At 38.0% G+C, this 21,795-nt stretch overlaps 2 protein-coding genes across 3 annotated transcripts in view; both read right to left on the bottom strand.

The window, feature by feature from the left end:
- LOC101174366 (T-lymphoma invasion and metastasis-inducing protein 1) overlaps positions 1-17,077 on the bottom strand; it is a 54,323-nt gene extending 37,246 nt beyond the window's left edge. The window contains exons 1-2 of the mRNA XM_011482332.3: positions 16,940-17,077; positions 6,254-6,301 (exon numbers count right to left, since the gene is read on the bottom strand). The gene's annotated coding sequence lies outside the window, so the exon portion shown is untranslated. The remainder of the gene's footprint in view (positions 1-6,253; positions 6,302-16,939) is intronic.
- Positions 17,078-17,397: 320 nt separating this feature from the next.
- LOC101174611 (splicing factor, arginine/serine-rich 15) overlaps positions 17,398-21,795 on the bottom strand; it is a 29,901-nt gene continuing 25,503 nt past the window's right edge. The window contains exons 17-18 of one of the 2 annotated variants that reach the window (XM_020708120.2): positions 18,226-18,364; positions 17,398-18,135 (exon numbers count right to left, since the gene is read on the bottom strand). In XM_020708120.2, the coding sequence (XP_020563779.1) occupies positions 17,750-18,135; positions 18,226-18,364 (525 nt within the window). In that variant the 3' untranslated portion in view covers positions 17,398-17,749. Of the gene's footprint in view, positions 18,139-18,225; positions 18,365-21,795 lie in introns of both variants that reach the window. The other variant, XM_011482333.3, reaches the window with a different exon arrangement.

A 21,795-nucleotide genomic window follows, 5' to 3' on the forward strand; every position in this document is an offset into this window, starting at 1 on the left:
GAAAAAACCAACACATGCCACTCCACAGTACACCACATTTACCCTCAAGACATTTTTCGAACTTTTCATGACTTGACTGTGATTATCTTGTACAGAACTGTTTGTTTTTCCAAACTTACAAAAAAAATGCCTACATTACTATGGTTAATAGTCTTTGATGTGTCTTTTTTTTTTTTTTTTTGCATGCACACTCTGGGTGAACCACAAAAAGGTTCATTTGCAAGTTAACCAAGACCCAAATTTTTCTGTTGGTCCTGAGTTCACATGTTTGATCTGCTACAGTATTAACCCTTGTGCTATCATAGGCACTTTAACATTGGGAGTTGGGGCATCTAGACCCACTAGACAGTGCGCTGAACCTTTTTTCTTCAATGATTTGTGATCTTCACTGGTGTCCATGGATTACATGAAATCTTTCGACCTTTATCCACCTTTGTCATGGTAGGAATAAAACGTCAATGCAAGGGTGGGGTCATCTAAGATAGCAAAAGGGTTAAGAGCTCCTGTGCACTGGTCCACTAAAAGCAGAACATGTAAAAGCAGACTGAAGAATAAAACATGCTTCACATCGGTCTCTATAAAAAAGCCAGCAGATGTTTTATTTTTGCATAAACGTTGCAAGAAGGATGCAACAACTCACTAAATGTAGAAACAAGGTTGCTATGCTGGTAATGCAATTAACAGACAGGACAGAAACTGACTATAAATGATATCTTTCACTTTAAAATAACAATCCTGATAAATGCAAATAATAATAATAATAATAATAATGATTTTTCCTGGTCAGTTAAAAAAAATAGATATATTTTGGGCAATCTGCAGGGTTTCTACTCTACAGAAAAAAGAACCCTACCGTCAATTGTCCCAATTCTTCAACCTGGTTAATCTGGGTTTGGGATTTTATTGATGCGCAGAAACCACAACTTGCTTTTTAATATCCCACAAGAAATAAAGTATTCTAGCGTCAAATATCTCATCCCTGTTCCTTTTTAATAGAAACACATTCCAATTACAGCTATCATACCCAAAAGCATTTTTATAAGCACATTTCTAATTATTATTTAAATGCAATAAAATGGAGGTTTTGTAAAACCGAATGTCAATTTATTGCCTACTAATTCAATAACTGACAAAAAAAAAAAAGAAGGTTATTGTAAAGCCTTTACAATTTTCTAAATTTGACGACAAACCATTACACAACTTTTAACAACTGCATGCAATGCTGACGTGTTTTTTTTTTTAATACATGCCTGCATCATGTCATGACTAAACAAACCAGAGCAGAACAGAGCAGAGCTATTGTTCAGCTTAGGGCTAGCATACAGAAAAAAAAATGTAGCCGGTTATTTAAATGTCAACCAATCCACAACTCTGGACTCGCTGCAGCAGTTTAACGGGGATCATGGCAGGCGGACTCTGCTCAGGCCAAATCGACCAAATTCCTGATGGGGCTTTGAACAAAAACAAATGTTATGACCACTGGCTGAAAATGAAGACAAAACAACAAAAAAAAAAGACAATCCACCACACTGCCATTACACTATAGTGTAGATGTTGTTTCAAAATAAGTCTCAGAAGAAATAAAAACAAAGAGCTCATAAACCAGTGTTTGCATCCTGATGTCCGATGGTAATTATCGTGAACATACACAATAGTGTCTACAATCTAAAACCATTTTTTACATTTTTGCATTACAATGAAGACAGATAAATGTTGTGTATTCTCTTCCATTTCACAACAAATCTCATAGTGTTTATAATCAGGCTTTACTTGGCTTTACTTGTCCATTCAGGCATCCTCATCACATGAAGGGAAAGAAGGATTTTTGTCATCTCTGAACAACCCTTGAAGTATTTTGAAGGTCTTTTTGTCATTAGAAAACACACAATGTCACAAAATAGACTAAATTCCTATGCCTGCTGCAACAGGAAGACAGGACTCTCCACACCCCACCTGCCTTCTTCATCTATTAACCCCAAGGGACAAGAGGTCAACTCATTTCTGTGCTTCGAGAAAATGCAGAAAATCTCTTCACCAAAGCCAAAAATGAGACCTTCCTAAAATGTCACATATAATTTGATCCACATTTTCACTCACCTGAGTAAAACAGGGACATCTAATACAATAACATATATTAATCTCACCATAACAGAAACAGAGAAACAGATACAGAGAATGAAAAAATATGTTATTTTGGATTGTTGGAATCCACTCCTGTCATTAAAGCAGTTGTACTGATAAAAAGAAAGAATGCAGCATGTTGACTGGTAACAAGCTGCAGCACAAACCCCTGTAATCTGAACACCCTGAGCCCTGGAGATAATGACACAGGTGGATGTACGGAGGAAGGGGGAGGTTTTCCATGAATTCTTCACTCAAAACAGCTCATAGTTTCCTCATGTGGAAGTGGAAACATGAGCCAACTTCATTCTCTCACTAGTTGTCTGCTCTGAAAAGCAGTTCTGGGATTATTTTTAAGAAATGGATTATCGGAAGAGATTGAAAGACATTCATATTATGCATACTTATTTGACTAAAAAAAAAAACCACACAATTTTTGAATTACCAACAGGGATTTGGATTATACTTCGTCTACAACACACTATATTTTAATAATTTGTTAATCTGAAGGAAATTCCGTGTTTAAAAGTTAGGTGCAGACTGAAGCTGGCTGCATCAACACCAATCATTGTTTTATCATAAAGTAACGCAACCTGACTGACTGGCAAAACATTTTTTTTTGGTCAAACTCCACAAAAGGATGTGGCATTTAGCCACCTAAAAGTTGTGTGTACTAAAAGAGAATATTAAAATATAGTTTATTCAGCTATATTTCATTTAAAAAATCTTAAAAAACGTCATGTTTGATAAGAAAGGATCACTTATATCATGCTCTGCAGTGAAAATCAGCTTTTTAGGAATTTACATAGTAAAAGCAAGAATGTAATTTCAAACAAATGCCGTCCAAAATATATCGTTCATCCTGTGATGTTTAATTATTCACATAAATAAATTACACAGAAAAGATTAAAGACTAACCTGAAGGATCACACTAATTTATAAACCATACACTCATTTTTTTAAAGTAAAATTCATCAGGTTTCTTAAGAAAAATAAAGAATTACTGACAAATGGTACAAACAACAGTTATTAACAATCTCAAGATTGTAGGGAGAAATGGAAAATCAAAAGTCTTTTGGGATCCACTTTGTTTTTATTAATTGGTTTGGTTTTTAAGGCAGCATGAAAAAAGTCAAATATGAAGAAAAAAACTATTTGTATCATTTTTTGCAATAAAACATAAATAATTAAAGGTTGACCTATTTTCTGATTTACTCAAGTAGATCAAAATATTTTGTTTTCAAACTTTATTCCTAAAAAAAGCACCGATTTCTATGGTGCTTGCTGTCCAGCAGCCTCTTTCTAAAGGAAACACACACATGACACGACTTGTGACTCTTCCCAGTTGCAGCAAAGATAAGTATCCCAGTAACCAAACAAACAATCACTGATTAAAAGAAGCTCCGCTTTTCTTCGAACACTGCAATTTTTGCTTAAATCAACCCAGAATAATAAATCTCCCTGTCACCCTTATTGGTTGGTGAGATGACAAAGTACACTGCCAAGTTTTGCAGCAATGTGCAACCTGACTGACCTCTATCATGAAGGAGTGTGAGATAGAGAGCACTTTTGTAGCAGTGCAGCTTTAAGAAAAATCCCACAGTGGTTGCAAAGATTCTGTTGTTGTTTTACTGTCGTTGAACAACAAATCACATAAGCATAAACAGGATTTATCCTTATTTTATTGTTTTAAGCAGTTCTATGTTATGTTACAAATCACTGTTCTGCTCAGTGAAAAATCTTCTATTAGAGACTAGCGTTGTGTAGCAGCTGGTGTTACTTGGCACTTAAACTCCAGCTAGGCCATCACGGAGGTCACAGGGTGGGGTGCATAGCATATGTTGGGTCAAACCTTAAAGGCATTGATCATACAGCCACAGATGATGACTAAACTTAACTTGCAAGCTCTTTTTAAAGATTTACAACAGATTTTCTTATACCAAGAGCAACTTTTGCAGTTATTATGATGGAAAACATTTTCTGTTTTGAGAATTTTGCACTAGAAAATTCACTGAACCATAAATAAAGTGTGTTTAGAAGAGAAAAACATTTTTTTTGTACCCAGTCTGCATAAGAACTGCTAAAAATATTTGTGTAGAAACCGTAACAAAAATAAATCCAAACGTGGCGCTTATATTTTTTTACATGAGATGAATCTCCGGCTGCTCCACACAGGCAGACTTTTGCTTCCAGGTCAGTAGGTAGTAAAGCCAAGCCTGCCTTCAGTTTGAGTGTGTTTCTTTTCATACATCAACTGCAGCTATATGCTCCTCTCAAATTCAAATCGGGTTCAGTGTCGAGACTATTTTTTGTCATTTTGGTTCCAATATTAATGAGCAGGGAGTAAATGCGTGATGTGAGTGGAAACCGGACGAGAGGAAATAGTCCTGCCCTGTTTGAACATATAAAGGTGGAAAAGCATGTTAGCGTTCCCAACAGCTCCCATCCAAGCCCAACTTTTTAAATGTTAATGTTTTGGGGGGGGAAAACATACACATCTGTAAGCTTATCGTTGATTATATGACCAAGATATTTTAATAGAATTGTAACTGCTTTATTTTTTTCTATGTACTGTATAACAATTTTAACTTATTTTATTTTTGACACATCCAAGTTCCTTTCAAAATAAAATACACACTGTATTTAATAAGATCCATCTGAATCTTTTTTATATATATAAAACACAATATACCAAATTTTATAAATAAAGAATTAAAGAAAATAAACAGTAAATTTAAACTTTTACCATATTTTGCTTAGTTTTTTGACACATCAAAAATGTAAAATAAAATGAAAGAAATTAAATATACTAGAAATCCCTCATGTCTTTTTTTTTATTTTATTATTAGCATTTTGCTTTTCAAAGCTAAAGAACCAAAATGGAGAACCAAAAGAGCTGCATGTACTGGAGTTCCAGAGCCTCAGGTTGCAGACCCCTGATCTAGACCAATGAAATTGCAGAATTCTTTGTTTTACAAAAAAGTTTAATGCATATTTTGTTTGTCTAATTATCAGCATGCAACACTACGTGGCTACTGTTAGTGATTTTCTGAAAATGATTCTCTTTTTAATTCAGATGAATCCCACTTATTCTAAATGCAATATGCATTACTACCAATCATGCCTTAAGCTGAACTTTAAGCAACCTTTGAGTGAATTCTGCTTTTTTAGTCCTCTAAAAGAATGACACAGTATCTGAAAAACCCCATGATCTAGACGGATACTCGTGCCTTATAAATCCACAATATAGCCTTTGTTCCCCTGCAGACTGATTTGTCATAAGCTCCCAAGAACAATCTGTGTAGATTTTTCATATTTTGTTAAAGCCAAAGCTTTTTTCTTTTCTTCAGACTTTTATGCAAAGCTAAAATATATTTAATGTCAAAGCGAGGCTCCCCCAGTCATGGGGGAAGGCTGTGGAGATCCCAAACCCCTCAAAAGCAGAATCTGACCTCCTCTCCTGCTGAGTCTTGAACGATCGATACATTACCATAACTATGACACCAGATGACCATCCTTCATCACTTCCCAAACCTCTAGAGTCACCGTGGGTTTTCAAACATAAAGCTCGGATTTTAAATGAACTCGAGCATTAAATTCTGCACCAACCCCCCTCCTCCACAAATGCACTCCGGGAATTCTCCCTGACTTTGACCATCTCTACATTTGCAATTCATCCCTTCTTGTTCTCAGCATCACAAAGCAGCCGCCACCAGCACGGCTTTGTCATTACAACAACTCAGACACAAGCTGTATTGTTCACGTCTAGCAGTAAAAGAGGAAAGGGGGGGGGGGGGGGGGGATACAGGGGGTTGCTGATTCTGGCCACTACACACAGGAGAGCTACAGGTATAAAGTGGTGGAGACCCCTCGGGCTGCAGTAAAATTAGGACATACAACTCAAATGAATGATTATGCTTCACCCAGAATATATAAACTGTACAGATAAGAGTATTCCAGAAGTATCTGACTGCACACTGACCTTGCGTGTATGACACAAAGCGGTGATATTTAGCAAAGGGTAGAAAAAGTGGGTGGTTTTGTGCTGAGGAGCCATTTGTCTCTCTTATCGTCTAAGTGCACTGTTGCAAAAGAAGCCAAAAACACATAGCAGCAAATAGCAATGACTCACCTCTCTATGGGCAGACGAGGCTCCGTTTTTCTCCACAGATAAGAAGTCCTGCAAAAAATAAAAAAATAAAAAAACGGATTCAAGAACCACTTGAGAGGATTAGTGATACTCCAGCATGTCTGCAGCAGAACTACTTTGAAGGAAGAGTACAACTGAGGAAAAAAGGGAGTGGAGGGGTCGGATCTTCCCAACCCCAAACATCCCACCCCTTCACCCCCCAGCACACACACTCCAGCTGACTCCTTCTCACTCTTTTCCTCCCTCCCTTCTTGCCTTGTCCTTTATTCTACAATTCCATCCCCCTAAACTACAAACCTATTGCCGGCAGGAATGCGTGTTCCCTCCCTCCCTTGTAATTGCCCCATTACTCCTCTGCAAGTAGCATGATATTTACACAAAATGTTGCCGCCTTTTTTTGTGGGAAAACTGTTCACGTCTCAAAACTGTCAGATTCAGGCTTCTCTTTTTGGATCAGCAAACAAGTAAGCTTCATTTTCATCTTAAGTGGAAAGTCATTTTGACGCCACTTCCCTGCAACCTAAAAATCCAGGATTTGTGTAAATGGAATTTTGAGGAGGTTTGGTTTTTGGTTTTGACAGTCAGCACGCACTAAATGAGAAAAACGCAGCACTTGCTGTCTGTGCAGCAGATGTGATGGTGTGCCTCTATCACAGCAGCAGTGACAGCAGTGCTGGCTTCGTTCTGAGGTGGGGGAAACTGCAGAGGACACAGGGGAGAAGTAAAGGGCAGGAGGGAACCACAGCACACGTTCAGCTGCAAGCCTGCACTGCAAACACCTTTGAATGCACAATTTTACACGCCTCAAGGAAACGCCAACCTTCTCAGCCACTGAAGAAAGTCTAGGCAGTTTGAAAAGTCTGCTTTCCCTAAACATTGCATCTTTAAAGACCCACTCCAATAAAAATCAAGTTTTTTGTGTTTCAATATGTTCTTGTGGCATTTTTTTCATGATGGAGGACGTATGTAATATAATTTAAGCTTTAAATTGCATTTCAGAGTGTTTCTTTATTGCACTTGTTGTGAACCAGGAGCAGATGAAAAAAAAGCATTTGAAAAAAAAATCCATTTGTTACATAAAAATAGTGTGTAAACAGAGAGCTCTTAGCACCGAGGAGGGGAAGGGGGAGCGGGGTTGCTCTGCTGCACCAACAGTTCCGCCCTCAACTCAAAAGCGAATTTCTAATGAACTCCTGCCGCCCTCCAGAAACAATGTCCTAGAAAAAAATACAATTTTTTTATTTTGGCCAAAATAGCATAATCATAATTAAAAGACCACCGGGAATGATTTAAACTAGATCAAAAGGTGATGGGAGGGACTTTAAGATTGTAATAAATAAGATAAGAGCATCTTTATTGATCATACCGTGGAAAAATTCAATTGTCACATCTCTGGGGATCAAACATCAAAGATAAAAGGATAAAAAAAAGACAAAAAAAAACAAATTTAAATCAAAACAGATTATTTAATTTTTTACACTATACATGCATAGAAAAAATTACCAGTACCACTAAAAACCCTAATTCTACATACAAAATCTTTTTTGAATAGTTGATCTTTAATTTGTGAATTAATTAGTGAAACTGAAAAAGAATACAAGTAAAAAGATTTGCCAATTCATGCCACTTGGTCACGACCAAATCCTTTAAAGTCATATTTCTGTACATCCTTTTAAATTTCTTTTAGACAAGTGATAATCTTTCATACATAATAATATTACAACATCAGCCAAGTGAGAGCCAAAGCTGACTGTCTGTCATTCTATCACCACAGGTATTTCAGAAATGTACGCTGCTAAAGTGTAACTCTGCAAAAAATAAAGCTCTCCCCCCATCGTGCTGGTAAGCTCCTACACCCCATTCTAGCTACCTGCACTCTGTTCAGCAGCTGATTGATTGGGACATCTGATTCCATGACAGGATCCTCGACAGCGGTCTAGCAGTTTGGCAGGTGAGACTCCGGCAAAGACTTGCAGGAAGACTTGGGACTGCTGATGCAGTCCTGCTGATGCAGTCCTGGTGTCACAGCGAACCCTAGTCACCGTCAATCACCATAAGCTGGAAAAAACATATTTCCTGACTAACCAAGAGGAGTATTTCCTGGAGGGATTTGAAAACAATAAAAATACTAAGGTTTTTCATAAAAGCTCTGGTTTTTATAAAGGTCACATAAGTTATTTTCAATCTCTGTTGGGTATAAAAGCAACTCTTCTTCTCCAACAGTCTTATTTAAAAAGAATTGTTGCTTCAAAATGAGTTCTGAACCTACACTAAAACCCTACATTTTTCAAACACCATTTCCAGTGGCATAAATTCTTGCTTCTTTGTTCTGCAGTGAGGCAGTTGACACCACAAAATGTGATAAAAGTCAACCCTTTATAAAAAAGCACAGAACCCCAATGTGTCTCTCGGACTTAATGGCAGTGATGTATCCCGGAGAAGATCTGATAAAGGTCAGTTAATTATTTTCAACATGGTGTTTATTACAGTTATTCTGAATGGACCAAAGGATGCTGTTGTAAGGGTAATTTTTCACATTGTACAAACACAAAAAGATAATTCTGGGTCTACACAAAGACGCTCCGTGAGGTAACAAGCTCAAGGATATTTCAGAAAGGCTTGATAACAAATATAAACACAAGTCTAAAGACAGGCAAGATAGCGATCAATATAGACTATCTGGAAACCATAACAACCGAAACAACAACATCTGCGCACACCAAACTCCAAGCTTCCTTCTATGAAAGCAAAGCAGGATGCAATCGGATGCATCGCAATGGGTTGCCGTTGTAGGTTCTACGTCACACCTACAAGCTTTTTCAAACAGGATTTTTTTCGTCTGCTCCCGATTTAAAATAAGAAATACTCAGAAACTGAATTTTAGTCTTAATTTTCTTAATATATGTCCTTCTAGATGAGAAAAGTGGCACACAAACATATAAAAAAACACAAAAAACACAATTTTCATAGGAGTGGGTATTAGAAAACCATGAAACTACCGTCAATTTTGATGTTTTAATCTCTAACACCCTTTTGATAAGCATCTTCTCTTTCACACCTCAACAACAAACAGCACCAGTCTTCATGAGAAAAGAGATTGCAGTATAGGGGCTGTGCATGATGGATATCTGCAGAGAAAAAAACTGCAAGTGTTACACAAGACATGAAAGCAGAATCTCAACGTGGATAGAGATCATTAGCAGAGGATCTAGAGGTCTCCAGCAGAGCGGACTCTCTTGAGTCGACATCAAAGGAAGCAGTAAAGAGAGGGGAAGCGATCTACAGTGGAAAAAAAGCACAAATGTATTTGTTGAGGCTAAGCCCACTGTAAAAGTGGCCCTCCAAAATTAGTAAAAAAAAAAAAAAATGATGGTATAATAGTCAAGTATAAAGTACCTACAGACACTCTGAGTGGCTTAAAGAACCTTTCTGATGAAAATTGTACTTTTGGCGCTTTACATGGTATTGCCCCATTTTTCTGTTGATGGATGACATACATTACCAAAATTAATCTTAAAATTGCATTTCTGAGTATTTCTTTATTCAAATTGTTTTAAATCAGGAGCAGACAAGAAAAGCTGTTTGAAAAATGTTGTTGTGACAGAGAAACTCCAATCAGCAGGCCACAAGCTCCCTGCTTTGCGCCGTTATGATGTATCCACTTGCAGAAAAATTGATTCATTGAGCTGGCTTCTGGCTCACAACTGTTTAGCTGGATAGTTTCAATGTTACTCACCATTTTTGTTGGACAGGTAATGTTAGATTGGGGGTGCCAGGAGCTGTAAGCTAGCTGGAGAGCGTTTATACCCATAGCACAGTGTCTTATCCACAACTCAGATGGGAATGTCTTCTTTTCTTTTTTTTTTTTTAACTTGTCTTGTCCAACAGCTGAGCAAACAGATAAGGGCTGAAGGCCTCACATTGGACATTTTTTACTGTTACAACAGGAGGTTATGAATCTTCTGACACACAAGGTATATATTAGAATAAACTTCTTTTGTAATTTAGGCTAAACTTTATTTATATTGATTATATTTGTATCTTGTTTGTTGTTGTTGGACAGGACAGAAAAGAAAAAGAGAAAGTAAAGAAATGGATGTTTTGGGGGGGGCGAAAGAAAGGCGAAAAAAGGGGGTTAAGGAAATTGGAGGATAATTACGGGGGTCTAATGAACTACTGCAACTCTGCAGAAACTATGTCTTAGGAAACGAGAGAAGTTTAAAAAAGAAATTTGGCAAAAAATGGCGTAATCATAATTAATCGACCACAGTGAACAGTTTTAGAATATATTAGACCTGCACAATTAATTTCAAATTTATCGTTATTGCGTTATCAACCTGTGCAATACGCATATCGCAAAAGTCTGCAAAAAATGTGATAAATGGTAACCTTAAATGTGCTAAAACAATCTTGTGGCTGCTTGAAGTACTCCACGAATCAAATAAATCCATGTATGTATTTCACCAATCAGGTGGACCCCTTTGATGTTAGATGCCCGCCTCCTATGTAGACGAGGGTCATTTGGAGTCTAATTTAAGCTCAGTTGACTATTATTTAAATTTAACTGTTGAAGTAAAATGGAAATGATGTAGATGTCTTGGTATTTGTTCATGTATCACAAGTTATATCGTCATCGCAACATTGATCACTAATATCGCAAATCCCGAGTTTTCCTCATATCGTGCAGACCTAGACTAGATCAAAAGATGATCAGAACGGGACTTTGATTACATGCTGAATCAATGACACATACAGTAAAATAAAAATTTAGACCAAAATGACAAGATGATGTGAAAACATGCATGCCCCAACTTTTAGGTACTAAAAGTTATGAAGTTTTTAAAAACCATTGGTATTCCTGCTTTCATTGTAGCGCTTTAAGATTTTTTTACCCAAAATGTAAAGCGCATTCTAAATAAAATTTATCGTTATTATTATTATTATTATTGAATTGACAGTTTGACTACAAATATTTTAATAATACTTTTGTATTCAGCTTCAGTTTATTGGTAGACTGTTGATTTTCTTTGATGGTTTAGCGTCTCAAAAGTTTTTATTTTTTTCCAACTGTTTATTTAAAGTGTACAAAAATCTCCCTGTTGTATTCTTTCCAGAGCTCCTACCATCCCAGTCAATCCAAAGAAATTTAAAAAACAAGGAAAGGAGACATTCTGGTTTGATTGATGATGCGGTGGAGTCGGCCTACCTTTCCTTTCCCTCACAGTGACTCATAGCCTCGCCAGTTTTTCTGCACTTAGTATCTATTATTCATCCAAAATCCCAGAAACTCAAGCGGCCACGTGAGGCTGATGACCCTCACCATGTGCATTTTTGACAGTTGGCCTTTTGCTTCTGCACACAGTTTAAAAATAGGTGGAAGGGGGCTTCAGTGAGCTCCCGACTGCTTTTTCCAACCCTATGACGATTTTGCCTGCGCCACTGAAAGCTGTCCACCAGTGAATGTGCAAACAAACCCAAACTGTCCTGTAAGTGACTACCAAACACAAACCTTTGCAGAAATCTTTTTAAGGGAGGATTTGTGAGCCTCAAAGGCGGCTTTGTTTTCTTCCTTGTTTTCAGAGGTATAGTATGAGTTTGGCTGGAATGTTAATTTGAACTTGCAATAATTCATGACAAGACGTGTCTTCATTATGCTCAAAGTGAAGCAGGGAATCATATAAATTGCTTCTGCAGTAACACAATCTTGATGTTAGAGGGTGAAAAACACTTTGGGTTGGATCTTTGCTTTCAAAAAATGGTGAAAAAAAACAAAGTTTCTCTGGCATGAAATGAAGCACGCCTTAGTCATTCTAATGTGCAGCACTGCTCGAGGCGTTGCCCTCCGGAAAGCATCTTGAAACAAATCTCAGCATGTTTTCTATCAGATTATGCTGACTGTCAGCACAAAATTAATTCCGTCTTTGAAACCTCAAACAAATTCTGAAATATGTGGCAACTTCTAACCTGCTGCAATCAGATTTCCAAAAACCATGATGCAAGTGTCTTTTCAAAATGTGTGATATGAGCGGGGTTTATCGTTGAAAAGAAAGCCCCACTCTGTTCATGTGACTCTTTTTCTTTTATTCCTGTACAAAGATGATGAGATCAAAGTGCATCAAAATGCCTCCCACTAATGGAGACAGATGTCCCGTCAGAAGGAGCGGAAGATGGAGAGCCCCTGTCTGAAATGTAATGCATCATGGCTGTGAAACGAAGCACAAAGGATGCTCATCAATTCACCAAAAACCAAGACATGACTTGAAGCCATTGTTGGGACTTTCTGGTGAAAAGTTATATTTTTGTTCAATTATATTATCCCATGGAACTAATGGAGTTAATTATTAACAGTATATATTCACAAAGGTTAATTGGTTACCCTAAATTGTCCCTCGGTGTGAATGTGAGTGTGCATGGGTGTGTGATTGTGGCCCTGCGACAGACTGGCGACCTGTCCAGGATATCCCCTGCGTTCGCCCACGAGTTCGCCCCGGGGTAGTTTACGGCATCCCCGTGACCCCAAAAGGGACAAAACAGGTTTAGAAGATGAATGAATGAATCTTCACATACAAAATATTTGTGCATTATTCCAAAGTGGTTACAGTTTATAAAAATAAATAAATGATTTAATTTTTTCAGATAGATAGTTTGCACATGTAGAAAAAGCTTCAAAGTCCTACTTTGATCCTCTTATGATCCATTTAATAAGCGTCTTTTAATCAGGATTACTGCGTTTTTAGTCAAAATCAGAAATATGTGTCATTTTCTAGGACATTGTTTCTGCAGAGCGGAAGTAGTTCATTTGAAATTCTCATTTTGGGCGGAACTGTTGACGGGGAGTAAGGTGTACTTTCCATCATTAATCTGTTTACAGCCCCTCGCACCACAGACATTACCAGTGCAACATTATAGTGAGCAACATTGGAGCAGTTTTAATCCAGATGACAGCTCGGACGAGGAAAACAAAGACGCACTTGGACCTAGTCGCCTACAAGTGGAATGCGACTGAATGGAGCGGAGCAGGGAGCTTGTGGCCTGCCAAGCTTATTGACTACATCCCAAATATGTTCTTTTTCAAACCTTTTTTTTGTCTTCTCCTGATAAACAACGATTTAAATAAAGAAATGACCAGAAATGTGTCTGTATATAGGCCCTCCATCACAACAAATGGCACAAAAACATATTAAAAACAGCATTTTCATCTGAATGGTTCTTTAAAAGGTCTTATACCAACAGAGAAATTATAATGACAAAAAGTAAAAAATCAGCCGAGTCAGTCAAGAATGCCAAACAGTTTTTTATTTTGTCTCGTTTTTGGCAATTACTGACACCACCACAGTATTACTAACAATTACTAACAACTTTGTGAGTGGTTAGCAACTGAACATTTGTGTCTCTGCCTCCCTAAAATGTACATTTAAATCCAGTTGGATCAGTAAAGACATCAGGTGGAAAACTATTATGCATTTTATGCAACTGTGCTACACCTGTGCCTACAATTTGTGAAAATTAATCAACTTCTGGTCACGTTTTGTGTTTATAACAAAAGTACTAGGGAGTTGACTTTTTTTAAAGTGTGGTCCTATTTTATGTTAATGACACTACCTATTTTGTTTCAAACTTTAAAAAAAATCAAATAAAAAGAAAGTTAAGAGGATACAGATATTTTTGTAGTTTTTGATTCACCTTTTTTTTCATGCATGTTTTCAATGCAGGCTAGGATTTTGCACAAAGGATTATAAAACCTTTTACAACAGTAATTTGATCATTTTTACTAACAAACAGAGGAAGAAAACATGTTCAGTGTGGTGAGCAAAACAAACATAGCCTCTTGCTTCAGTCTATTATGATACGAGCTCTAGCTTACCGGTAATCGCTTTTCATGTTTTCACAGGTCTACTAGCCACTGAGGTGGGTTTTTTTTTTTAAACAAAGTGTAACTAAAGAGACTAAAATATCACTTTGACCTGACGTTGACAGAAATATTTAAGGAACTTTGACTGCACTGTGCTTGTAACAGCAGAAATGTGGCAGTGTTTGTTGCAGTCTGACAGAAAAGCAGCTGATAACACTGTTCTGCCATATCAGGGAAAATGCGTGCACAGCTTTAAGGCTTGTAAACACCCCCACACACTTGAAACAAAGACACAATTTTTTCATCAGAAAACTTTCCATCTTCTCAATTACGGTTACAAAAACTCTTGTCCCTATTACTATTATAATTTTCTAATTGCGTGGTATGTGAAGACATTAAGGAGTGTGACGGAACGGTATTTAATTATTTTAACGAGTGCAGCACGTTGCTACTGAGCGATTTGTGTTATCACACTTGGCCGAGTGTGTTACTCACTTGGCACAAAGCTTAACATGAGAATGTTGTCAGTATTTACTTTGCAGATGAAAGTATGAGCAAGTGGGATGCAAATGAATAATTCACGCAGAGCACTTATGGGGGTTACATTTGAAGACAACAACTTTGTTTTGTGGTGCGTTTCTGTACATGCATGTAGAACAAAGTCGTGGATTGTGCGGGAAGGCAGCAAATGACCAAAGAGCAGACATTCTTTCACATGCGGGCAGCATTTAAGGATCTCAAAAGAGCTCACGCTGAGGCAGCAGAATACGCAACAAATGTGAGGGAAAGAAACAGATAAATGAGAAACGGCTCAGTTAGCTATTTGTTTATGTTATGTTACTCATTACTTATTTAAGCACATTTTTTAAGCTAGAAAATTAACAACTGAAAAGGCTGATCACCCTTAGCCCATGTAACATGTAACACCAAATAACTGGGAGTAATCAGATACTTACTCAAAATCAGCATAAACAGAAATATTAGATTTTTTTTGGTGGCAAAATTGAGGTTTTGTCTTATAAGTTAACTCCAGTGGTCTACTTACAATGTGACTGCAAACAGACAACTCAGCAGAGCAAAGCACAAGAGAGAAAAAATGACAGAAAAGTTGTAGATTTTAAACTACATAAAAAGAAAAGTAAAGAAAATCTTGGAAAATCTTCTCATAAGCAGATGGGAAATTGCATTGAGCTGAGAGCATTTTTTCATTTTTATCTCCTACTAGAATGCTGTATCAGCTGATTTTTTCCTCTATTTTAACAGTATTTGAAGAAGGTTTGGTCTTAGAAGTGTATTGTCAGGTACACCAAACTGAACAAAAGTCTCCTTTCTATAGAGGTAAATCCAATGGAATTTTCATCCAAAGTTCTCACCGTACATGACAATTATTGCTTTAAATCCCCATTCTGATCATCTTTTGATCTATTGTAACGTGTTCCCAGTGGTCTTTGAATTACGATTTGAGCAGTTTTTAGGGAAAAAAAACAAAACCTGTGTCGTTTTCTGCAAAGCAGCAGGAGTTTATCAGAAATTTGAGTAGTGGTCAGGACTGTTGGCGAGGAGTAAACCTGCACTCATTTCCCATCATTCATTTGTTTACATTCTCTCCTGCTAACTTACAGCCAATCACAACCCCAAGCTAATTTTACAGAGCAGAGAAAATGGCGAGCAATATCAGAAGCTGTCTAGCTTTTCATGTGGTCCTGAATCACAACAATTTGAACAAGGACATACTCAGAAATGCAATTTTAGGCTTAACTTTCTTAATATCATTCAAAATGCCACAAGAACATATTAAAAACACCCAAAACACTATTTATTCATTTGAGTGAGTCTTTAATTAAATCAGAATAAAGATACCAAATTTAAGAAGTCACATTTATTTTAAAGCTGCGCTTAGAAATTTGAGATTGTCACAATGTGACACAGTAAAACAAGTCCTAATCATTATCACCCCCCTCCATGCGGTGCTTTTAATGTTTTTAGATGATCTGCTCTTTTGTTTCACCAAATCAAACAGGTTTCTGCTGTGTCACTGTGTAACCCGTTGCTCAGGCGGGTCACTAATAACATAAGCGGCCAACCAAGAAATCTCCTCTCACTCTTAAATGAATTAGTTCTGATGCAAACAGCTTTTCATGCATATTAAAACTGTGCAATTGCATCATTTTCACACAAATATAAAGTCTTATGATATACACTCTGTTGGGATCAATAAGAAAACTTGAAATACACAGAACTGATTGCACCAAAATGAGCCTGAGCTAATAAGAACCATTGGTTTCTTGCAGCTGAATGTATTGACAGGAAGGCTCCTCAGCATCAGCAGCAGCAGTGACGCTGCAACAAACGCGACGTCATGAGGTCACAGGAGTAAAGCAGCTGCGAAAACATCTCAGTTGAGTCACCTGTGTACGGTCTGTTGAGTAACATCACCCTGGAGGATCTGACCCATTAAAAAACACCAGGAACAGTTTTATTAAATCTATAATTCCCGCACTCAGACCAGAGTGGCTGTAAAGGGAAAAAAAGAATCATATGATGATCTGGCCTGCATGCGTTCCTTCACGCGCATTTTAAATCCGCGGTGGAAGGTTCACTCCAGGTCGTGCGCAAACATGCGGGTTTGTCCGCCGGAGCGCATCGCCCGCTGCGGCTCGACAGCGTGTCACCTCTGCTAAACTTGTATGATTGAGTGACGCGCGTCTGCGCAAACCCGGCGCTAGGACCACGCAGAAGCATCACCGCACATCGAGCTTTATTTCTCCCTCCTACCCTTTATCATGATAATTAAACAGCGCGCTCCCTTTACGCACCTGTGCCGACGGCGGAATGCCCGCCGTGGAGATGCATCCATGCTTCAGCTCACCGACATCAGGGCTGCGGGTCTCAGTCCTGCCTCTTCTGCTGCAAGGTCTGCGCGACTGCAGACCACGCGTGTCTTCTTCACACCGCCGATAGGGGCGGGACCCACGCAGCTTGGAGACGGAGCGCGAGTGGGTCCAGAAAATGCCACTTATTGATTTTGGGATCCAATCAGATGCGGCGCCGTTGCATCGTCACGCAGCAGCATGCATTTATTTAGAATGACTGAGCATGCAGATTACCTGCTCAGCAGAATGCACTCGGGGTTTTCTGCCAAATAGAATGTATTAATATCATTTAGATATAAAACTAATCCAGAAAAAAAAACTCTTTTAGACAAATTAAGGTTTGGAAATAAAGCAAGCATTTAAAAGCATGCATGCAACTCTCTCAAACAAAAGCTCTTTGACAAACAGTAGACAGCTTTTTTCTTTAATAATTACATCACATTACCTTTCAAGGTGTGACCTTTGTTTACAGGAGGACTGGGAGAAAAAAACAGGCATGAGAACTACTCTACCCTCTACTGGCAGAACATTAGATCTTCAAATCAAATCCAATGTTTCTGGTAAAAAATGAGGCCAAATGAAAATCAATTTACAATTGATTTTTTTCTTCAATATTCAAATCAAAAGACAAATTAAGAACACACACATATATACTCGGCCTTTGTGGATATCTGCAACAAACTGATTCAACTTAAATATACAAATATGTACAAATGTGAATACAGGAAGGTGAAGCAAAAACATCAGAGTTCATCACCATCTCCCCCTCTGAAAAGGTGGAATGTGGAAGCCCGGTCTAACACCTCTGAAAAATGGCCCCTCCCTGTCCCCTATGCCCTCAGGTCCCACAGGTGGGCAACTTTGGAAAGGGGGGCCACGAGGAGGGAAAGGCATGCGCATTCGGAATCTGTTTGGTGGAAAGACTGGTCCGTCTGGCATCATCTGAGGGGGCATGTGCTGCATGTTTGGAGACGCCAGATAAGGCGGGACGTGAGGATTCGGCATGCCGGGAGGAGGCTGCATTGGGGGGATTGGTGGTCCTGGGGGTCCCTGCATTGCTGGAGGGCTTAGGGTCATCACTGATGTGCCTGGAGATCCCATCTGGTTACAGATCCCAGCATCCATAGCAGATTCTTTGTCAGCTGCAAACATTTTAAACATTTTTTAGCAAACAAATAAAAGAAGGGGTCCCTTGTGCTTGCCTAATATTTTATTTTCATACATCTTACCGGCTGACAAACTTGCAAGGTCATACTTTGCAGGCATGAAAGGAGCTCCTCCTGGAGGCAATGAGGTGGGAGAAAGCATGATGGGGCCAGAATAAGAAGAGGGGCTTCCTAGCGGATCTGTCTGCTGAATTATTGGCATCTGAAAGACAGAACATGATCCTACGTTTAAAGACATTTATCAGAATATTCTTGAGAAAAAAAGTCACATGCTCTGTCCCCGCAGCAAAACCTGGCTTCTTGAAAGAAGAAGAAACATTTAATTTATAAATCACACTACAGAAAGTTGTCATTTATACACAAGAGACAGAATGCTTAAATGTAAGAAAAGTAAAGTAAACCCCGAAAACAAGACATTTTCAGTGTTTCATTGTCTTACAGACTACATTTAGTATGCAGAACATGTATCTAATGCAAATTGAAAGCACGGTGCAGAATTCTTGGTCCGGAGTTATCAAAAAGTCAATAATAAGGAACTTTGTCCAACCTGGTCATAACAAATCAATCACATCAAGATCAGATGTCACATTCATCACCCTAGGAATTATTTGTTAGTGACACCGTCAAATTACAGCAGCCATTGGCGGATGGTTTGAGGAAAAAAGCTTATTTCTCTCAATTATTTAAGATAAAAATAATAAATAAAGCACCTGTGCTATATATACAGGCATTTTTAATACATTTCTCCATCATCTTTACACAATCACATATGTAAAAGATAAAAAATTCTATTAAACTCTTAAAGAGTTATTTGTTTAAGGACAAATGTTTAAACGTGAAAAAGATGTGACAAAAGATTCTTAAAACAGCTAAACATTTTCATTATTTCTGTCCACAAATGAGAAATCAAAGCCTTTTCAATTTAACCTGTTTTTAGCTGCATCTGTGCATAAACACATCAGTGCTTTTTCAGGATTCCTTCATATGATCCTTAGTACAGATTACATTAACATCTCAACACAACTATTTTTGTAATTCCAACATTCTCCAATGACGTCAAATTTGACAGAATTATGCAGAAGCATCACAAGATGCAATTCACTACTCAATATATGCAATTGGTTGTTAGAAATTCAAATGATCCCACAACGGAGAAATTGATTTGTTACCATAGTTTCAAAAACAAGATAACAAAGATAATACAATTTATAATACAGATAATACTGAATAAGTAACAAAATTAATAAAACTCGAATTATTAATAAAATAATAATATCCCCCAGAATTGTGTTTAAAATAGTTTAAAGACACTTAACTAAGTGCATCCAACCTTTAAAAAAGTATTAAAAAATTATAGCTTCCACAACCTTATAGTAAAAAGGAATCTGTGATAAAGAATGTCACTTTTTACAACTAAGATACAAAGATTTCTCGGTTTTCAAAGTTCCTTCTGATTTGATTTGATCTCCTGAATAACTTTTAAAGAAACAATGATTTTGACATCATTCACCTACTGTATTTTATAACTGACTATGTTTTGTACAATTAGTGAAGCCCGTTGAGACAACTGTTTTAATATCGGGCTATACAAATAAAACTGAATTGACGAAACTCTTGTCGTTAATCTCACCTGTTAAATATCCGTATTACATCTGCACAAATGCAGCTTTGCTGAAGACTTTTTGTTTCCAAGATCTCAGTTCTTAAAACTCAGACTGGACGTCTACAGAACTTCCTAGACAGTGTTCTCACGTGTGTGCTTATTTCCCCCAACACCGTTCACATTATTAACTCAATCAACTGTTAAGTTTGCAGGTGATGGAACAGCTCCGATGATGAGCCACCACGCAGTAGAAGTGTTGCTGCTGACAGCCTGTAGACTCTTATGACCTCCAACACAGACAGAGGAGCTGATTGTTGACCTCCAAGAGAAGAGACCAGACAGTCACCCCTCCTCTGGCCCCAAGTGTCCCTATCCTGGAGTTTCTGGGTTATCCACCATCAGCTCTGTGGCTGCCCTCAATATGGCCTAATGACAGCTTTACCCTTTCCGAGGACAGCCGGTTCTCAACAGAGATCACGCTCACTTACTTACTGTGTGAGCTCCTGGTTTGAAAACAGCAGGGCAGAGGAGTGAATGCTCATGGATACCATTTTGAAAGAGTTGAAAAGGTCTCATGTGCATTACTAACCCCTTTACAAAGCATTTTAACCTGAGGTACATTTGTAGACAAGAAAGCATGAAAAAAAAAAAAAAACCTCTCAACCAGCTCATACCCCATTTGCCTCCCTGCCTTTAGGGAGACATTTTAGTAGCATCAACAGTACCAGACATTACCTGCTTTACCCGTCCACCTCTGGAAAGTCCTGCACATTCAGAGAAGCCTTTTATCCACTGCCCCCAAGAACTTGTATTACTACATTTTTGTGTAAAATGTTGTACGTAAAAAGAATAAGAAAATTAGTTTAAAGTACATGTGAGTGTTTGCGTGTTTTCCCTTCACCTTTCTTTAATTTGTATCAAATGACAAAGCCTAAATAATTTATATCTGTGCAAATAAGTGCTCAATTCTATTAGCTTGATGAACTGCAACAACTTTCTGCAACCATAGAACAGGATACAATAGTTTCTCTTTGTATATGTGATTTCAAAAATTAACAATAAGGTTGTAAAAAAAAAGTATCCCAGTAGTATTTTTCTTAGGAAAATCAAGGAGGCAAGAAAAAAAAGCACACTCACACATATGCAGGCATGCACATAAACTCAAATCAAAAGTATAAAAGCATGTGAGAAAAGGGGCAAACGTCAGAAAGGATTTTAAATAGAATTCATGATATCACCTTTAAGAATTTTATGCATTTATTTGCAGATTGTTTTATAGAAATTTGTGTGACTTTAAATTTTAATTGTTCTGCTTTTATTAATTATCCAGATAGTCTAATGATATTCTCCAGATGGTTTTATCATTCAGACTTTAATTTGAATGAAGTGAAAATTTAAATTAGTTTGTGGCCTCAACTACTAATCTCATATTTGACTCAAAAATGTATTTTGTAAAGAAGCTTATTTTGAAAGGGTGCCAGGGCCATGTGGCTTTAGAACAGTGCTTCTCAAATAGTGGGGCGCGCCCCCGGGGGGGGGGCACGAAGCGATGCCAGGGGGGGCGCGCGGTGGTGGCGGTTTTAGGCACAGGTTTGTCCGGTGCGCAAATTTAACGTGGGGGCAGCGGTGACAGCGGCTCAGTGCTTGGAAAATAATCTGGTCCACTATTCGGTTCCTATTGTCTGTTCTGTCTGTCCGCGGCTGCGCGAGTGAGAACGAAAGGGGAGGGGTGGTGTGGGCCCTGTCTGCCAGGGGAATCGGGGCACGCGGACCACTGCTACCGCTGCCTGTTGCCCAAGATCACCGCTGCCCTTAGATTCCTAAGCTCATGCTAACAATGTCATTCTTTATGAACTATTGTAGACATTTTGATGACGTGTCTTTATTTTCCATCCATGTTTTCTTTGTCTGCCTGTGGTTTAGTTGGTGTCAGACAGACATAAAGACAGCAGGTAATGCAGGAAAACAGCTGCACTTTTATGAGATCAGAAATAAACAATCCATCATTTAGAAAAAAAAAATCAGCACGT

Source organism: Oryzias latipes, chromosome 13 (genome assembly GCF_002234675.1).
Source record: "Oryzias latipes chromosome 13, ASM223467v1".
Taxonomy (NCBI): domain Eukaryota; kingdom Metazoa; phylum Chordata; class Actinopteri; order Beloniformes; family Adrianichthyidae; genus Oryzias; species Oryzias latipes.